Here is a 20,602-nt window from a genome sequence, read left to right as displayed (position 1 = left end):
TTAATACATCTGTCGAAAAACCTAGGCCATGCCCCTCCAGTAAACCATTACCATTTTTTTCAAACTTTTGCAGAGCAGCGTGTAAGAAGTATAATGTTCAATCTCTTTATTAAGGACAAGACAAAGTAGTAAATGTAAAGGCATACAACCACAAGACATAGCAATATACAATTTCTGGAATTGGCAGTACAAGGATACTGAAGATGGTTGTGAGCATAACAAATATAAGGCGGTCCATCAGTAAAGTGACACAATTCGCATATAGACGTACGCCTACTCTAGAAGAGAGCAAGAACACAAGGGAACGTATTACACATACAAGACCGAAACAAAGGGGAAGAGAAGGGGAGATGCCTAAACCCATAAGAACGAGTAGTATTATACATTGATAGAAACGTTGCCCAACCATGTATGATAAGACTGGGAACCTTTGTAAGCAGTATAATGCTTTCACATTTTGCAAACATTTACACATTTTCTGACATCTTGGGGTTCAGTTTACATCAAAACTAGTGTATGCTAATTAATAAATGTGGGCCACAATGTAAATGTATTTGAAGTTCTTTTTACATCAGGTTTTGTTGCTCGTTGATATCCAGAATAGCATGGCATAAGAACCCTGACAAACCTAAGTTGGTTTGAGCTTTCGGGATATGTTACAAAAAGCGTTCTTTGTGCTTTCTGTAAAAATGGCAACTTGATATAATTTGTTATGCTATACCACTTGCAAAAACAACACAATTTTTTCAACAAAATAATTAGTTTTTGTCTTGCCGCATTCCAAAATCCATAACTTTTTATGTTTTTGACAGCGCAACTGTGTGAGGGACGATTTGTAGTTTTCATTGGTGCCATATTTTTTATTACATTTTTGGTAGATGAGATGAAAAAAACAGCTATTCTGATATTACTTTTATTTTTTTTTTTTTTTATTTTTTACGGTGTAAAACCGTGTGAATCATAAATAACATATTAAGGGGAAGTTATTATATTATGAGGTGGCTCACCTGCTAAACGGTTAGGAGTGGGTGCTCTAACTAATTGATTAACCCAATCAAGTATAAATATAAAATTGTATGTACATAGTTAGGCACACCTCCATCTAGACACCAACTGGATTAAAGCTAATTATTAAAACAACATACAATTCCCAATAAAAAGTAAAATAAAAATGTAAAATTATATCCAACACAAATGTTCCCCAATATAATACAGTGTTTACAATGATATGGTCGTATTGATTATCACCAGCACAAATAATACACTTTCTACACTACTAGCAGTGTATATGGTTAAACTATATATCTAACATTGCAGATATCAATCCGGCATCTCCTAATGCGGAGTGTTGGTGAAGTCGGCCACGCCGGGATTGCGCAGAACACGTGGGACGCCAACTTCACCAATTAGGAGATGCTGGATTGATCCCGCTTCACTATATCATAGAAATACGAGCGCAACAAGTCTCACGAAAGAAGAAAGCAGGTGGTGAGTGTCCCTATAAACTATAATACACGTGGGACACCACGGCAAGTGCGGGACTCTGCTCCAGTGCAACTAACAGTGAGTAACCGGCATGTTAAAGGCTCGAATATATGTGCAAGAAATACTTTGTAACAAGCACCATAGTCTGGACTGCCTTTCTTATACAGAGGACCATTACCAACTCACTGCACAGTGTAAACTAACCTTTACCATCAATAAGCAGTCTTTACTAACCAGCAGGAATATTATATTATAACTTAACAACATCTATTTCAGCACGGACTTCTGCCGTCACAAGTGATATATATAATCATCTCATCGGACATATAAAATATTTTCGATACTAACCGCATGTACTTCCATTTTTCTGGATCGTGCAGATTTGTGCGTTGCTGGGTGTCAGTGGAGGGTCGATCTGCTTTGCTGGATGCCAGCGGGGGGTTAATCTGCAATGTCAGATATATAATTTCAACCATATGCACTGCTAGTAGTGTAGAAAGTTTATTATTTGTGGTGGTGATAATCAATACGACCATATCATTGTTGTAACAGTAAACACTGGCCAGCAGGGTTGTATTGTATTATATATTGGGGACCATTTGTGTTGGATATCATTTTACATTTTTATTTACTTTTATTGTGAATTGTATGTTGTTTTAATAAATTAGCTTTAATCCAGTTGGTGTCCAGATGAAGGTGTGCCTAACTATGTACAACATATTTTTTTATATTCAGGGGAAGATTTATCAAAAATGGTGTAAATGTTGTTGTCCGTTGCAACCAATCAAATTCCACCTTTTAGTTCTTTAGAGCTCCTTTGGAAAATGAAGTTTGGAATCTGCTTGGTTGCTATGGGCAACTAAACCAGTTTACCTTTACACCAGTTTAATAACTCTCCACCTAACTTTATAGTACAGGTTATACGTTGCGTCATATATAGGGTTGCCACCTTTCCCAACAAAAAATACTAGCCAAGTTTACATGGGAAACAGGGTTTGGGGGGCATGGCCTAACACAGGGTGTTGACACCAAATGGTTTGTAAATACTTAGAGGTTTTTTGTGCCATTCCTGATTGTAAAAACAATTCCTTTCATTTTTTAAATAAAATGCAGCCAAACATGATACAAAGGCCTCAGGTGTTACTGAATGAACTCTTATGGAGAAGCAAATAGCCCTAAAGCCAGGAAAAATACCCCACACCTATATCAGTGCCTCCCCCCTGTGCCATGCATCCCTATGCAGGAGCCCAGCTTACCCTGGTTTGCCATAATGGTTTGTTTGTAAACCAGAAAACGATAATTTATGGCGACAGTCAGCAAAAATGTCTTCAGTCAGAAATCATTTTCTTAGATATTTAAGAAGAAATAAATATATTAGATATTCCTCTTCAGTGATAATTATTTTAGTATTGCTGCAGCATATAACGGGTATCGCTAGAGAAGCGGTTTACATGTTTTATGCTGAAGATCGGGGATGGGCAGGATGAAGACAGTGTAAAATGTGAAATTTATTGATGTGTGGGGAGGGGTGCAAGTATTTAGTGTGACTTATTTGACGCCGTTACTTGGGTTCCAGTAATCGTGATGTCAAAGTGCATCTTCATTCCAGAGTTTAAATTGATATACAGGTGAAACTCGAAAAATTTAGAATATCGTGCAAAGTTCATTTATTTCAGTAATGCAACTTAAAAGGTGAAACTAACACTAGAGATAGACTCATTACATGCAAAGCGAGATATTTTGAGTCTTTATTTGGTATAATTTGGATGATTATGGCTTATAGTTTATGAAACCCCAAAGTCACAATCTCAGGTACCCTTTGCTCAGGGGGTATGGATTAATTAGCTTACTAGAGTGTGACACTTTGAGCCTAGAATATTGAACCTTTTCGCAAAAGTCTAATTTTAAGTTGCATTAATGGAACTCCTTTTAAGTTGTATTACTGAAATAAATTGACTTTTGCACGATATTCACATTTTTCAAGTTTCACCTGTAAAGAGAATCGGCACCCTTGAGGTACTTGTTTAATTAGCTGTAATTGCTTGTATGACCACTGAAATTGCAATTTTGGAGCATCTGTTTTCATAGTTCACTATTGTGCCATTCCCCTATTAAAATGAATAAATTGACAACTGGGTGTTACCACGCTGCTTGACAAACAGGCATGCCCCTGCACAGTCTGGCACCCTCAGTACTTGACTGCCCAGTGCCAGAGTGTGTAGGGACACACCACAACTGGTAGCCCCCAGTTGTCAGTTTATTTGTAAATTTCTAGGAGGAATAACAGAGGAATGGTACAAGACAGAGTTGTAGGAAGAGATGCTCCAAAATTGCTATATCATGAGGAGTATAATTATTTACTAAAGCTCATGTGTAAGAAGAGCTACTGGTCCTCTTTAAAAGGTTTCTAGTTCACATCTGTCTAAAGTCGATCTATACATACAGTTTGGTTGCATTGCCCTTCAGTAACAGTCCAGTACTTTGGATGTGAAATTAGAAAAATACACTTCCTGTAGGGGTTAAATTGTAAAATGTAGAGCTTAGTTTAAAAAAATAAATCTCAAATCACTTTTAGAAAAATAAATATGCTTAGGAAATTGGTAGATATGAAGATAGATAAGACATGGCTACAGAAAAGCTCCTCTTTAAAGGGGTTATCCCACAAAACTCTTTTTAAGGCCTCATGCACACGACAGTATTTTTTTTACGGTCCGCAAAACGGGGTTCCGTTGGTCCGTGATCCGTGACCGTTTTTTCGTCCGTGGGTCTTCCTTGATTTTTGGAGGATCCACGGCCATAAAAAATGAAAAAAAAATCTAAGTCAAGTTTGCCATTGAAATGATAGGAAAAAACGGACACGGATCACGGACCCGGATGACAATCTTGTGAGCATCCGTGATTTTTCACGGACCCATTGACTTGAATGGATCCGTGAACCGTTGGCCGTGTAAAAAATAGGACAGGTCATATTTTTTTCACGGACTGGAAACACGGATCACGGACGCGGATGCCAAACGGTGCATTTTCCGATTTTTGCACGGACCCATTGAAAGTCAATGGGTCCGCGGAAAAAAACTGAACAACGGCCGCGGATGCACACAACGGTCGTGTGCATGAGGCCTAAAGCTCATGTTAAAACCTTTCTCCCCTGCATAGGAAATAGTCCTTCACATATAACTCCACGGATGCATGTGGTATGTAATGCCCCCACAATTTCCTTCTCCACTGTCTAGATAGAGATATAGCAAGTTTATTTCTTTCTATTGTTGTAGAAATATTAATAGTTGTAATCTACTCTCCAATATCTTTGTGTAAAGAAATAGATAAATCGCCATTCCCTTAGCCGCAGTCAGAGCCCGACCCAGGTGTTACCATCTTGCTTGAATTCTTGCTGAGCACTCCTCCTCCTCCCTGCCCAATCTGTCTCTTTTATTTACTCACAAAAGGTGTAAAAGGGGCTGGCCCAAGACAAGGATACAGGAAGTGATGACATAGGAAGACAAGACACCATAATACCCTAGCCAACAAACACATGGTATAATCTACCATTACCACTGGAGCTAATTTTATCCAGCCTTGCTCAATGATCAATGCCAGATAAAATTACTATGATCCACATTTATGTTTATTTACAGGGCAACGTCATTATCTCCAGCGGCTGATCAGGCGCACTAGAGACAACCAACGCAAGTTCCTTTCATATATTGTTCTCTTAACAAATGCATCCACGCCAAGCCAATAAATCTGCGTCTTGCGCGGGGGCCCTAGCCGGCGCCCATACATCAGCCAACAAAACACTGCTCTGCTGAACACATCAGTCTCCCACAGCCCAGTGCTTAGCACATGGACCATTCGCCGACGGAGACCTCTGCGCCCAGCAGCTGTGACAGGACATACACGGGAAGATATCCACTCCAATGGTTTACCCTGACACTGAGAGACATGATGACAATGCACAATATATTAAATACACATCATAATAAAATTTCCACAACACTATGGATTTAGAAGTAGGGACAATCACTATGCCAACACTTAGGTGAAGGGAGCAGAGAATCTACTGAACATGTTAGTCAACCATTGAATGCAGAAGAAAGTGGACCAGAAGGAGAGACAGCAGAGTTGCCACCAGAGAGGAAAATGTGCATAAAAAAAAGAAATATAGCTCCTAAATGGAGTGAGGAGTCTTATAGGCCAGGCAATGCTCCTCAAGAATTCTGGGAAGAGGGAATGCAAATGAGCTCTTGGCAAGCTCTGCTTCTGATGCCACCCGATGTTAGGTAGCTATCCTATAAGTCAAGGTTCGACCATTTAAACAAGCCTTGAGACATGACTTGGATATTAATAAAGCCTAAATATTTTTTTTTTCATGTATATTACAATATTATTTGAAATGGCCTATTCTTTGAATAGAAATACTTTTCGTCAGATAACCCCTTTTAAACTAAGCCTTCCCATTCACTTCAATGGGATGGCTCCTTCCTATTCAAGTGAATGGGAAAGACCTGTCCCATTGAAGTGAATAGGACAGCTGAGATGAATTACACCTGCTCACCACTGCAGTTGCGATGGCAAGCAGATATACAAATGGCTAATCGGTGGGGGTGCTGAGAGTCAGCCCCCGCCCGATCTGATATTGATGAACTATCCTGAAGATGGGTCATCAATATTAAAAAAAATCGGACAACCCCGAGAGAGTTGGAAATGGGAGGCAGGTAAGTACAGTGTTTTATCACTCAAAGCGTGATGGTAACTTTTAATGGCCGTTTACAAAATAGGTTTATTCCAATTATGATACCTTTTATGATTTGTAGCAGTTTGTCCTGTAGTTGTAATTTATCTTTGCTTCTGTTCTTCAGACCCCATGAAGAATAATCTGGTGGAGATGATTCTGGATGTGAGTGTCAGCCAGCTGACTGAAAGACAGAAGGGGATGTTTATGCGTCAGATCGGGGTTCTTTTAGGGGTTTTAGATTCTGACATCACTGTGCAGAAGATCCAGCAGTATACAGAAAAAAGGTATATACTGCTTCTTTCAGATTTTATTCAGGTGTTTTTGAAAAAGCATTGTCATAGCAAATCATGCCTGTAGGTGAAACTAACTATACGATGATTAGATGGACACTTCAGTCAGAAAGGGATTTTCAACTCAATATTCATAGAAAACAATTGTTTAAAGAGGACCTTTCACCACTCCTGACATTCCTGGTTTAATAGCTTAATGCATTCTCCATGTAATAACAATTCTGGAGCCTCTATTCTTATGACTCTGTTGTGCCATTCCTTTATTATTCCTACTAGATGCTATGAATGAATAGCTAGCAGTCTGCAGTAAGGGTACAGAGGGGAGGTAACCAGTTGGGGGGGGGTGTACCTGCACAGTCTGACAATGGCAGCACTGATTGGATAGAGTCAGTCTGTGCAGGTACACCCCCCAATTGGTGTCCTCCCCTCTGTACCCTTACTGAAGGCTAATAGCAATTCATTCATAACTTCTAGTAAAAAGAATGAAGGAATGGTACAACCTAAAGTCATAGGAATAGATGCTACAGAATCGTTATTACATGGGGAATGCATGAAGCTATTAAACCAGGTGTGTCAGTAGAAGTGACAGGTCATCTTTAAATAATTTTTGGCTGTTTTTCATTTCGTTGGTACTAAAACTCCTATATAGATAGGTAAACCATTTTCGTTTACTGGTGTTTTGAAGGAACGATTTTATCTCTTAGTAAAATAGTAGATTAGTAGAATTAAGATAACAATATGAGAGCTCTATTGTTCTCTTGATAGGCTTAGATAAAGATGTCCACAGAACAGTATTGCAGTTATGAGTGTAACGTGATGCTCTAATTGAGACACTCATCCCCCTTCCCTTTCTGGCCACAGTGAATGATCTGTCTGAGAAAGTTAAGCGATGCTGTTTGTTGAAACAAAGGAAGGAAGTTCAGAGCCAGGGCAGGAAGTAGACTACATGGAATGACTTCAAAAAATTATATTCAGAACACTATCTACCAGTTGAAAAAAAACATTGAATATTCACCTATAGGTTGTTCAAGTGGTTTTCTGGGAGTTCAATATTGATAACCTACTTCAGGATAAGTAATGAATATCCGATGAGTGGGGATCCGACTCCTGGCACCCCCGTCGTTCAGCTGTGTGAAGAGGCCAATGTGCATGGCCTATTTGCGGCTAGGTCCCATTCATGTGACCTGGGCTGCATAATATACAGCGCTGTGCTCGGTAAGCTGTGAAGAGGCTGGAGAACCGCGGCCTTTTCAAACTGCAGATCGACAAGGGGTGCTGTGTGGGACTCCCAATCTGATGTTGATGATGTCTCCTGAGGATAGGTCACCAATATTGAACTCCTGATAAACCTCTTTAATATGTGGGGGGAAAATAAATAAATAAATGTATGTCCCTTTAAACTTCTTGGAATATAACACAATGGGACAGATGTAGCAATAGAACTGATTATGCCAGAAGTCTGCTATATATAGTAGTTGTAATGAATAAAAACATATTTAAGGAGGCCAACATTTCTTTTTATCAGGACTCTTGAGAAATGTTCATTAGTGGTAAGAAAAAGGTTTATGATCACAAGTCCAGAGGAGTCAGATTTCCTAGCGTTATAGGGTTGACTAATGATGGATACAATCTGGTGTTCCATTTTGGGGAATTTGGTGAGAATTTCACATGTAAATGCTTTTGCTGTCAGCAATTGCGCTTGGATTGTGTCAATTGACAAATTAACATCCATAATGACTCACAGGCAAATAAAGCGTTGTAGATTCCGACACCACTGTGATTCTGACCTTAGTCAGTGGGGAGCTTAGTGATATATGGGTGGTGTGAGCTCATAGGTGCAGCAAACTGGCACTGTGAGCGGATGACCATTCACCATGGCAGTTCCATTGAAAACTGTCCCACTGCAATAAGGGTCCATTCACATGTCCATAGTGTATTGCAGATCCGCAATACACCCAGCCGGCACCCCCATAGAACTGCCTATTCTTGTCCGTAATTGCGAACAAGAATAGGACATGTTCTATTTTTTTTCGGGAACGGAATTGCGGACTCGGAAGTGCGGATCCGCAATTCCAGATCCGGGCTGCACGTCGTGCAGCCCCATAGAAATGAATAGGTCCGCAATTCCGTTCCGCAGAAACGCGGAACAGAATTGCGGACGTGTGAAACCCTAATTCTGTGTATCTATAAAGCCTTTCTGTGCAACACTCAGGAATACCTCAAGCGTTACATGTACCTACAGTATTGATATTTTCATGTGACTACATATTCCTGTTTAGGTGTGAAAACAGCTTACGTTTACGCTGTCCAACTTTTAGTCAGGATTAGTTCTATTTAATTGTTCTGGTTATTTAGCATCCCCTACATTTTACTAAATACATCTCATCCTGTCTATTGCTTTTAATTTGACATTTAGATTTTTTTTCCATCTGACTTTACTCTTTGTGTTCTCTTCATTTTTAGCACTAAAGTAGTTTTCTATGTCAAGAACCAGCCTCCTCATTTGGTAATGAAGGGTTACCAGGTTGCCTGTACACTTCGCAATGAACTACGCAAACAGCAAAATGATTTCCTTATCTTTAAAGCTCTTGAAATTGATACATTCAGTAAGTGAGAACATAACTCTTATTTTAAATATTAGGTGTATTTTATTCTTTTTTACCAAAAGAAGATAATGTAGTACATTTACCGAAGTTGTATGCCAGTTTCCTGGCATACAAAATTAACAATTGTTTCTGATATTTGTGCAAGGGGCAGGGCCACACTGGCACGGCACATTTACAATAATTTACACCAGAAAACTAGCGTAAATTGTATCTAAAATCTGTGCCAGCTCATAGTTGGCATAGATTTCTGTTTGTGATTCATAGACAGCACAATATTGAGGCATGTGCTATGAAACGCCAGTCTTTAGTAAATGTGCTGCAGTGGGTGCATATGGAGATTATTTGCCTAAATGTATGCTACAAGGCATACACTGGTAGAAATATTGAAATAAGGCTACTTTCACACTCTCGTTTGGTGCGGATCCTTCATGGATCTGCAAAAAAGCTTCCGTTCAGATAATACAACCGCATGCATCCGCTCAGAACGGATCCGTTTGTATTATCTGTAACATAGCCAAAACGGATCCATCTTGAACACCATTGAAAGTCAATGGGGACGGATCCGTTTTGTATTGTGCCAGATTGTTTCATAGAAAACGGATCCGTCCCCATTGACTTACATTGTGTGTCAGGATACGTTTGCATCGTCAGGCGGACACCAAACCGCTGCAAGCAGAGTTTTGGTGTCCGTTTCAAGGGCGGAACGGAGGCAAACTGAGGCATTCTGAACGGATCCTTTTCCGTTCAGAACGCATTAAGGCAAAACTGATCAGTTTTGGACCGCTTGTGAGAGCCCTGAACGGATCTCACAAACTGAAACCAAAACGCCAGTGTGAAAGTAGCCTAAATCAAATGCAATAAAGGTTTCTATGCCAGGTCCGAGACATTCAGCAAGTGGTTAGGAAAGCCATGATGATAATTCTTGTGCACTGGATGGAATTGTACCCTGCCGGCTTCCTCTATCCATAACACTTTGTGTATTAACTTCTGCTTTGCACGAATTTAGACTTTAGGCAGCAGATTTCATTGTTGGAGATATGTAGAGAATGCAATATGTTACTAAAGAAAACTCACAATATTGTCATAAAACATACATAACTAAAAAATGTTATAAAACAAACGATTTATTACCTCATCCTGATAGATTCCTTTATAAATTGATGGATTTGTGTTGGGGTCCATTCACACATCAGTATTTTTCTGTTCCAGATTGTCGTTCCATTTTTTTTTGGCGGATCAGTGTTTGCACTAAAACCTTCAGTTTTTACCAATTGTACATCCGCATCCGTTCTGTTTTTCCGAAAAAAAAAACAGAAGGGAGAATATATGTTGTTGGGGTACAAAAAAAAAAATATTTGTTCCCTGTTTCCTGGAAACAAATCTGCAATTGGGGATGACCTATTGATGCATTCCACATGTCATCCACATTTTGTGGACCCATTGACTACAATGGGACCACAGACCGCATTTTGTGAACAATAGTAGGACAAGTTCTATTTTCCGTAATGGAACAACGGATGCGAACATTTAAATTAATGGGTCCGCATTCTGTTCCGCAAATTTGCAGAACGGATGCGGATTACAAAATACTGACGTGTGAATGGACCCTTAATGTGACCATATCCACAATGCAACGATCACCTCCACAGTATGAGGAGGAGAGGTGGCTGCTGCTATTGCTCGTCCCCATACAAAATCATTGTTCCTGAGCAGCAGAGTGGGGAGATGGGGCAGCCCTTCCAAAGTCTCATTTTAATATTTTCTGTCTGATTCGCCATTATAACAGAAGAATATTAATAATGGGAGAAATATAACTAATGATAATAGTATTCAGCATAATAACTAAGATATTCTCCTTTAACCTCCTAGCTTGTCGAACAATCTGTGTCTGTACCCCAGCTACAGTACGTCTAGTCTCTGTGTTACCACAAATAAAATATTACTCTTTCCTGTAAGATATATATAGGACACCTTTACTTAAATAATAAAATACAAGTATAATTACAATTAGTTCTAAACACATAGTTACCATTAGTTACTGATACTATCACACACGATGTATCTGGCTTATAGTTTGACAATATTTACAAAGTATTATACTTGGCCTTCGGATGCAAGGTTGTCCTCTCTTCTCAATCTAGGACCTCGCCAGTGGCGTAGCGTGGGTTGCCAGCACCCGGGGCGAGCCATGTATTGCGCCCCCCCCCATCCCAACCTGTGGACACGCCCCATTTACAGATAATGTAGTAGTCCTATATAACACCACAGATAACATGGTGGTAACTCTCTAAGTACAGATGATGTAGTAGATGGGTATAAGGCCCCAGAATTCAGAACACACACAGTGTGACCTGAAGTCTGGGGTCAGGATGCGGCAGGGTGGGCCACATTCTTAATCCACCCCCCAACCCTACCGTGAAACAAATGTGTTTGGACATTACATACATCATTAAAAAATATACAGGAGAATACAGCACCACATACCTCATCCATCCAGTGACATCTCCTGTGATGTAGACTTTCCTCAGCGTATTCATTAGGAGATAAGACCACCATGACACCTTCTTTCAGCCGCGTCTCATCTCTGCAGTTTTATTATTATTAGTTATTATATTAAATGGCCCCCTCTGTATAATATATAATGGCCCCTCTGTAATATTAGGATATATAATGGGTCATTATATATCCTAATAATACGGAGGGGGACATTATATATTATAATAATACAGGGGGGTCATTATATATAGTAGTTATACAGAGGGTCCGTTATATATCCTAATATTAGAGGGGTCATATATATTTATATTTATACAGAGGGGGCCATTATATGTTATAGTTATACAGAGGGGCCATTATATGTTATAGTTATACAGAGGGGCCATTCAGGGCCGGATTAACGTAGGGGCTGATGGAGCTGCAGCTCCAGGCCCCTATCATAAAATAGGCCCACCCGCCATCCAAAAGGCCGTCGGGAGCAGCCGGCGCTAAAAGTCCTCTGTTAGTTTGTACACAGCGCAGAGTGCAGGAGGGATAACCGCGGGCGCACTGAGTTCATATCCGGTGGGCCGCGGCATTACAGGAACAGAGCCAGCTGCTCTGACGTCCTGCCACCGGATATACGTCACAGGATATCCGGCGGCAGGACGTCAGAGCAGCTGGTGCGGTTCCTGTAATGCCGGCCTGCCAGATATGAACTGAGTGCGCCCGCGGTTATCCCTCCTGCACCACAGCAGTTTCGACCAGGCTAGCACATGGACGGTGACGGCCCACAGCGCTCGGCCACACGGAGACAGGCAGCAGCAGGAGCTTCTGGAGGCTGCAGGTATCAGACAAACTCATCTAGTTGGAAGGGAGGGCAATCATAGTGCTGTTATGATTTATGGACACAGCTCTCAGCATGCTTAGCCAGCCTTCTATCTGGCTTTGCATCTTGAGAGTCACAGTCCACAGGCTGTTTCTGAGCCAGATAGAAGGCTGGCTAAGCATGCTGAGAGCTGTGTCCATAAATCATAACAGCACTATGAAAATTACTGACTGACTAAGCATGCTGAGAGCTCAGTCTAAATAACATAACACATAAAGAAATTACTGTTTCTAGCTGCTAGTCCACAGCAGCTAGAAACAGTAATTTCTTTAAAGGGATTCTGTCACCAGGTTTCACCCCTGTCAGCTAAAAATATGCTGATGTTCACAGCGTCTTCACGATTCCTAATGTGGGCTTATAAAGGTCATCTGTGGGCTTATTTAGCTAAAAAAAAACAGCTTTTACTAACCTGTCAGTCAAACAAATAAGGTGCCCAAGGGGATGTTAATGGATGCAAAGTGCCGTCTGCACCCGCCGCCGTTCGTGCCCAGCGCCGCCTTTCCGTACTTCTGTGCTGCCTCTCGCCCTCCCTCCCTCCCCCCCGCCTTCTGCTGTAAGATTTTGCGCACAGGGCTCTGCCTGATGCGCCGTGCGGACTTCTCCATTTGGCTTCTTACAGTGAAGTGCTCATGCACGGGCACTTCGCTCAACCCCTGTATGCGCGAGATCTTACAGCAGGAGGAGGGGGAGAGAGGGAGGGAGAGAGGGAGGGCGAGAGGCGGCACAGAGGATTAGGAGGCGGCGCAGAAGTACGGAAAGGCGGCGCTGGGCACGAACGGCGGCGGGTGCAGACGGCACCTTGCATCCATTAACATCCCCTTGGGCACCTTATTTGTTTGACTGACAGGTTAGTAAAAGCAGTTTTTTTAGCTAAATAAGCCCACAGATGACCTTTATAAGTCCACATTAGGAATCGTGAAGACGCTGTGAACATCAGCATATTTTTAGCTGACAGGGGTGAAACCTGGTGACAGAATCCCTTTAATGTGTTATGTTATTTAGACCCAGCTCTCAGCCTTCTGTCTGACTGGCTAAGCATGCTGAGTGCTGTGTCCATAAATCAGAACACAGCTCTATGAAAATTACTGTTTCTTGCTGCTGTTGTCCACAGTCCACAGCAGCTAGAAAACAGTAATCTTCATAGTCATGTTAAATGATCACTATAGTGTCAGGAAAACAAACCGGTTTTCCTGACACTATAGTGCCCTGAGGGGGCCCCCACCCTCAGGGTCCCCCTCCCGTGGTCCCCCTCCATGTTGCTAAGATAGACGCCAAATGAAGGGGTAGTTGCAGGAACAAAATATTTTAATGGTATCGATAAAATTATATATGTAATTAAGACACTGAGTGCAGTTCCAATAAAAAAGGCCCAGCAAAATCCTCAGCACCAGGCCCATGATGCTTTTAATCCGGCCCTGGGGCCATTATATGTTATAGTTATACAGAGGGGCCATTATATGTTATAGTTATACAGAGGGGCCATTATGTGTTATAGTTATACAGAGGGGCCATTATGTGTTATAGTTATACAGAGGGGCCATTATGTGTTATAGTTATACAGAGGGGCCATTATGTGTTATAGTTATACAGAGGGGCCATTATGTGTTATAGTTATACAGAGGGGCCATTATGTGTTATAGTTATACAGAGGGGCCATTATGTGTTATAGTTATACAGAGGGGCCATTATGTGTTATAGTTATACAGAGGGGCCATTATGTGTTATAGTTATACAGAGGGGCCATTATGTGTTATAGTTATACAGAGGGGCCATTATGTGTTATAGTTATACAGAGGGGCCATTATGTGTTATAGTTATACAGAGGGGCCATTATATGTTATAGTTATACAGAGGGGCCATTATATGTTATAGTTATACAGAGGGGCCATTATATGTTATAGTTATACAGAGGGGCCATTATATGTTATAGTTATACAGAGGGGCCATTATATGTTATAGTTATACAGAGGGGCCATTATATGTTATAGTTATACAGAGGGGCCATTATATGTTATAGTTATACAGAGGGGCCATTATATGTTATAGTTATACAGAGGGGCCATTATATGTTATAGTTATACAGAGGGGCCATTATATGTTATAGTTATACAGAGGGGCCATTATATGTTATAGTTATACAGAGGGGCCATTATATGTTATAGTTATACAGAGGGGCCATTATATGTTATAGTTATACAGAGGGGCCATTATATGTTATAGTTATACAGAGGGGCCATTATATGTTATAGTTATACAGAGGGGCCATTATATGTTATAGTTATACAGAGGGGCCATTATATGTTATAGTTATACAGAGGGGCCATTATATGTTATAGTTATACAGAGGGGCCATTATATGTTATAGTTATACAGAGGGGCCATTATATGTTATAGTTATACAGAGGGGCCATTATATGTTATAGTTATACAGAGGGGCCATTATATGTTATAGTTATACAGAGGGGCCATTATATGTTATAGTTATACAGAGGGGCCATTATATGTTATAGTTATACAGAGGGGCCATTATATGTTATAGTTATACAGAGGGGCCATTATATGTTATAGTTATACAGAGGGGCCATTATACATTATAATTACAAAGAGAGGCTATTAATAATGGGCCCTCTGTATAATTATTATATATTATGGCCCCACTGTATAACTATAAATTATAGTTATACAGTGGGGCCATAATATATAATAATTATACAGGGGGGGCCATTATATATTAGAATTATACAGAGGGCCTATTATTAATGGCCCCTATGTATAATATATATAATGGCCCCTATGTATAATATATATAATGGCCCCTATGTATAATATATGATGGCCCCCTTGTATAATTATAATATATAATGGCCCATTCTTTCTAAATATACTGGCCTCCTTTGTATCTCTCTCTTCTGCCCACCTCCATAGTGCCCCCAGTATGGGCCCCAGTGCTTACATAAAATATATATATATATATATATATATATATATATATATATATATATATATATATATATATATATATATATATATATATATATATATATATATATACATATACATATACATATACATATACATATACATATACATATATACACACACACACACACACACACACACTCGCCTCTCTTCATCACCTCTTGTAGTCTTTGCTTGGGAGTTCCGGCGCAGGCAGTCGGGAACACATCACCGTGCCCTCCTGCGCCGCGTCATCTCGCGAGACCCGGCGCAGGAGGTCACTGTGATATAATCGCAATCTCCTGCACCGCTCTACTGCTTCTTAAAGCTTCAGGCCAGGCGGAATCCATCACCCTCATTATACTGCCTTCTGCCTGGCACCCCCTACAATTTGGCGCCTGGGGCAAGGGACCCCCTGGACCTGTTTTGGCCGACAGCACAACCACCATCTTGACTGGAAATGATTACTCGTATCATGCATTCTGAATAGAGAGCAATCCGTTCAGGATGCATCAGGATGTCTTCAGTTCAGTCTTTTTGACTGATCAGGCAAAAGAGAAAATCGTAGCATGCTACGGTTTTATCTCCGGTGAAAAACTTGCCTGAATGCCGGATCCGGCATTTTTTTCCATAGGCATGCGCAGACCTTTTAAAAATGAGAAAAAAAATAAAATACCGGATCCGTTTTGCCTGATGACACCGGAAAAAACGGATCCGGTATTGCAATGCATTTTTCAGACTGATCAGGATCCTGATCAGTCTGAAAAATGCCTGATCATTTGCATACAGTTTGCCTGATCGGGCAGGCAGTTCATGCAACGGAACTGCCTGCCGGAATCAAACAACGCAAGTGTGAAAGCAGCCTAAAATGGGTGTTTTCTAGTTTTGGTTGTATACCTATGTTACTATAGTGCTTTACACATATACTTTGTTTTCTCTTCAGCATGTCAGTTAAATTGTTCTATGCATGGTCACTGTAATTCCGTCACCAAGCGTTGTGTCTGTGACCCCTTCTGGATGGAGAACTTTATACGTCGTCAGTTTGGTGATGGTGAGAGCAACTGTGGTAAGTCTCTGCTTTACAGGTCCACTTATACATGTGTAAACAGTGATGTCAATTTTGTAAACATTCAAAACATTTGCATTGGCTAATGCACCTCTCCTCATTTTCTTGCACTCTTATTTTCTGTGTCCTCTCCATAGTCCGAGGAGATCACTAACTTTATACAGTTCTTCACCTAATGGGCACTATCTGCTATCCTAGTAGTTATACCCACATATAAATCACAAAGAAAAGTGTGTGGTGATATGATCAACAAAACAAACTATGGCTGTTAAGTTGGCCATACATATAAGATGACCGTCAGCTGAAGCGTCTGTTTTCCGTGGGACCAGCTAACCGTCTAATGTAGTGATGGCTAAACTTTTAGAGACCGAGTGCCCAAACTGCAACCCTACAACCCACTTATTTATCGCAAAGTGGCAACACTGCAAACCTGAATACTACAGTCCAATATAGTATATCTTCCATGTGCTTTATCATTTAGCTATAATAGCCTGCCTACATTCAGTGCGCTGCCTGCACAGTTCATAGTGCGCCCTGCGCTCATGAATGGCAGGAAAAGTCTAAGGTATATTGGTACGCCTTAGACATCTTTTTCACTGTGTCGGTACCCACAGAGAGGGCTCTAAGTGCCCTCTCGGGCACCCGTGCCATAGGTTCTCCACCACTGATCTAATGTGTATGATGGTGTCCCACACTGATGCTTTGTTCTCGCTGGAGATAAGCCACTGCCAGAGGTGTCTGTCACCGACTTATTCTCCTCTTTCTAAGGGCTCATTCAGATGACCGTATGTGTTTTGTGGTCCACAAATTGCGGCTCCAAAAAACATGGATGCCTATGCTTGTCCACAATTGCAGACAAGAATAGGAAAAGCTATATCTTTTTTGCAGAGCCGCATAACGGAAGTATGGATGCGGACCACCTCTGGTAAATTAGCTGTATTAGTGGCTAGTTAGCAGATATTCCTGACTGTTATTTGTAAGGACTTGCTTTATCTGTCTTAGTTATCTGCTTATTTTTAATAAATCTTAATTTTCTCTTATCTTGGATGACATTTTGGGGCTCTGGAACAGATTACTCAACTTACAATGGTTTCAACAAACAATGGTCGGTCTGGAACCAATTAATATAGTAACTTGAGGGACCACTTTGTACTTGCCATTGCATTGTTAAATTAAATTAAATTTTATGTCTTAAAGGGGTTGTTGCACTTAATAAAATATAATTTATTATGTAGAACAGGGGTGCACAACCTGCGCCCATGGACGTGTGACTTGATACCATTCTGTTCGGCCCCCGACCATCTGGTAATAGACATATATGTCTATGTATTGTGGCTGCTCACATGTATTTTTCATGTATTCTCCAATTAGATGGGAGTCCTGGAACTGGAACTAGACGTTAATGTTATATATTATATGTACAATCTGCCATAAATACAGTATTTCAGTTTTTAATACCCCTTTAAATTTTATTTTCGGCCCTTGTCATTGGTTCAGTCTGGCAGTGTGGCCCCCAACCAGAAAACATTGTGCACCCCTGATGTAGAAGTTAATACAATCCACTTACTTATGTATTGTTCTTATCCATATTGCCTCCTTTGCTGTCTGAATTCATTTTTTCATCACATAATACACTTCTCATTTCCATGGTTATGATTAGGGATGAGTGAATCGACTTCGGATGAAACATCCAAAGTCAATTCACACAATACTTTGTTTGAATACTGTACGGAGCGCTCGCTGGTATTAGAATGTATTAACTCAGAGGAGCCAAAGTTATTAACATAATAACTTCAGAAACTAATTTCTATTGTAAAAAATAAAAAACATTTTGCGAACTCTGGTTGGGTTCCAAGTGAGACTTTGCGAAGTAATAACTTCGGCTCATATGAGCCAATATATTCTAATACTGTACGGAGCGCTCGCTCCATACAGTATTCAAAGTATTATGCAAATCAACTTTGGATGTTTCATCCGAAGTCAATTCGCTCATCCCTAGTTAAGACCACCCTGCAATCCAGCAGTGGTAGTCGTGCTTGCACACTATAGGAAAAAGCCCTAGCCTATGTGTACTCCTATGGTCCCAGCTACCAGAAAGGCCAGCTCTTCCTGTTTAAATAGTGCATCCGTGGAGCAATTGCGTCTAGCTCTAATCATTTCGCCTAAAGGGATATTATTGATCACATGCGGCGGATGACGAGATGTAGCGAACAGAGTAGTGTTGCCTGAGGTCTGCTTGCGAAAGGTGGTAGTGGCAACATGATGCTGTTCAGCATCGCCCCTCAGAGTGAGATCCAAAAAAGTAATGGTACATTTATCATAATGCAAAGTGAATTGCAACTGGCATGGATTATCATTAAGATATGCATCATATCCCAGTATGGCCGTCACATGGGCCCGACCAAATAAACAGGTTGTCGATATAACTGCCTACATTAGTAAGTGCCTTGTATTAACTTTACCTACATCATAAACACCATTTCTGAAGTAAGGTTGTTGGAAATTAAATATTAAGTTCATCCTAAAGTGTAATGTTTGGGACTTTTGAGGACAAACTGTCATGTGGATGTACGTGAGATATAACACTAATTTATGACTATGACTTGTAAATGGCATGTATTATAGTAGCTTTCCCCTCGGGCTATAACTTTAATTTTTAATGCTCCTTGACCTATCGAGACGATCTGTTATCATGTCTCCCATAGACCACGTGGAAATAAACAGGCAGTTCTGGTCTCCTATCTCTCTATAGCAGGGTTTCTCAACTCTGGTCCTCGGGACCCACCTACCAGTCATGTTTTCAGGATTTCCTTAGTATTGAGCAGGTGACCTAATTAGTGTTCATGCATCAGGACTTACCACAGGTATTCATTCTGTGGGATATTCTCAAATCCAGTGGGTTCTGAGGACCGTAGTTGAGAAACGCTGCTTTATAGCATACTCTCAGAAGCAGCATCATGAAAGACATTATACAGAAGAATACAGAAAGGGGCAATGTTGGGTGTTCTTCGGACACAGAAAAGCTGCAGGCTCTTAGCAGACCCAGAGCTGCTTTGTCAGTGACTGATTTCACTATAGGGGCTGTTTTTTCCCTGTCACTGAGGCTCCTATGGATGTCCTAGTTACAGTGGAAAAGTGCAAACTAAGAAAAAAGTAAAGTCCTGATCAAAAGTTTAAGACCACTTGAAAAATTGCAAAAAATCATATTTAGCATGGCTGGATCTTAACAAGGTTCCAAGTAGAGATTCAACATGCAACAAGAAGAAATGGGAGTGAGACAAAAAAAATTTGAGCATTCAATTTAATGAAAACAACGAATAAACTGAAACAGGCTGTTTTTCAGCTGATCAAAAGTTTAGGGCCACACCTCCCCCAAAAAAACTCAAGTTAATGGGTCTGTGAAAAAACACGGATGCACACAAGATTGACATCCGCTTCTGTGATCCGTGGCCGTAGGCTACTTTCACACAGACGGATCCGCAGATCCGTCTGCATAAAAGCTTTTTCAGAGCTGAGTTTTCACTTCGTAAAAACTCAGATCCGACAGTATATTCTAACACAGAGGCGTTCCCATAGTGACGGGGACGCTTCAAGTTAGAATATACTACGAACTGTGTACATGACTGCTGCCTGGCAGCACCCGATCTCTTACAGGGGGCTGTGATCCGCACAATTAACCCCTCAGGTGCCGCCTCCCCTGTATTACATTCATTGGTGGCCAGTGTGGCCTCCCCTCTTCCCCCCCCCCCCCTCCTAATTAAAATCCCCCCCCCCCCCCCCTAATTAAAATCCCCCCCCTTGGTTAGTTTAATAGCACAGACCTTTCACTTACCAGTAGGAGGAGCGCCCGGCTGGCCAGACAGCGAAGGTAAGTATAATGATTCTAAAATTGCTAAGTAACCATGGAAGCCAGGACTGCAGTAGCGTCCTGGTTGCCACGGTTACCAATCGGAGCCCCAGCGAATAAAACTGGGACTCCGAACAGAACTATCCGCTGCCACCAATGATGGGGGGAATTTTAATTAGGAGGGGGAGGGGAGGCTGCACTGGCCACCAATGAATATAATATAGGGGAGGGAGGGAGGGGGGCCGCACTGG

The 20,602-nt window shown here is 41.0% G+C and overlaps 1 protein-coding gene across 2 annotated transcripts in view; it reads left to right on the top strand.

The window, feature by feature from the left end:
- The window catches only part of KIAA0319L (KIAA0319 like), a 94,081-nt gene that overhangs the window by 65,736 nt on the left and 7,743 nt on the right, over window positions 1-20,602 (top strand). For both annotated transcript variants that reach the window (XM_044287628.1, XM_044287627.1), the window contains exons 17-19: window positions 6,345-6,504; window positions 8,974-9,116; window positions 16,382-16,504. In XM_044287628.1, coding sequence (XP_044143563.1) covers window positions 6,345-6,504; window positions 8,974-9,116; window positions 16,382-16,504 — 426 coding nt within the window. The remainder of the gene's footprint in view (window positions 1-6,344; window positions 6,505-8,973; window positions 9,117-16,381; window positions 16,505-20,602) is intronic.

This window comes from Bufo gargarizans, chromosome 3 (assembly GCF_014858855.1).
Source record: "Bufo gargarizans isolate SCDJY-AF-19 chromosome 3, ASM1485885v1, whole genome shotgun sequence".
Taxonomy (NCBI): domain Eukaryota; kingdom Metazoa; phylum Chordata; class Amphibia; order Anura; family Bufonidae; genus Bufo; species Bufo gargarizans.
The sequence above is the reverse complement of the archived record's forward strand: the minus strand, read 5'-3'. Positions and strand labels throughout refer to the sequence as shown.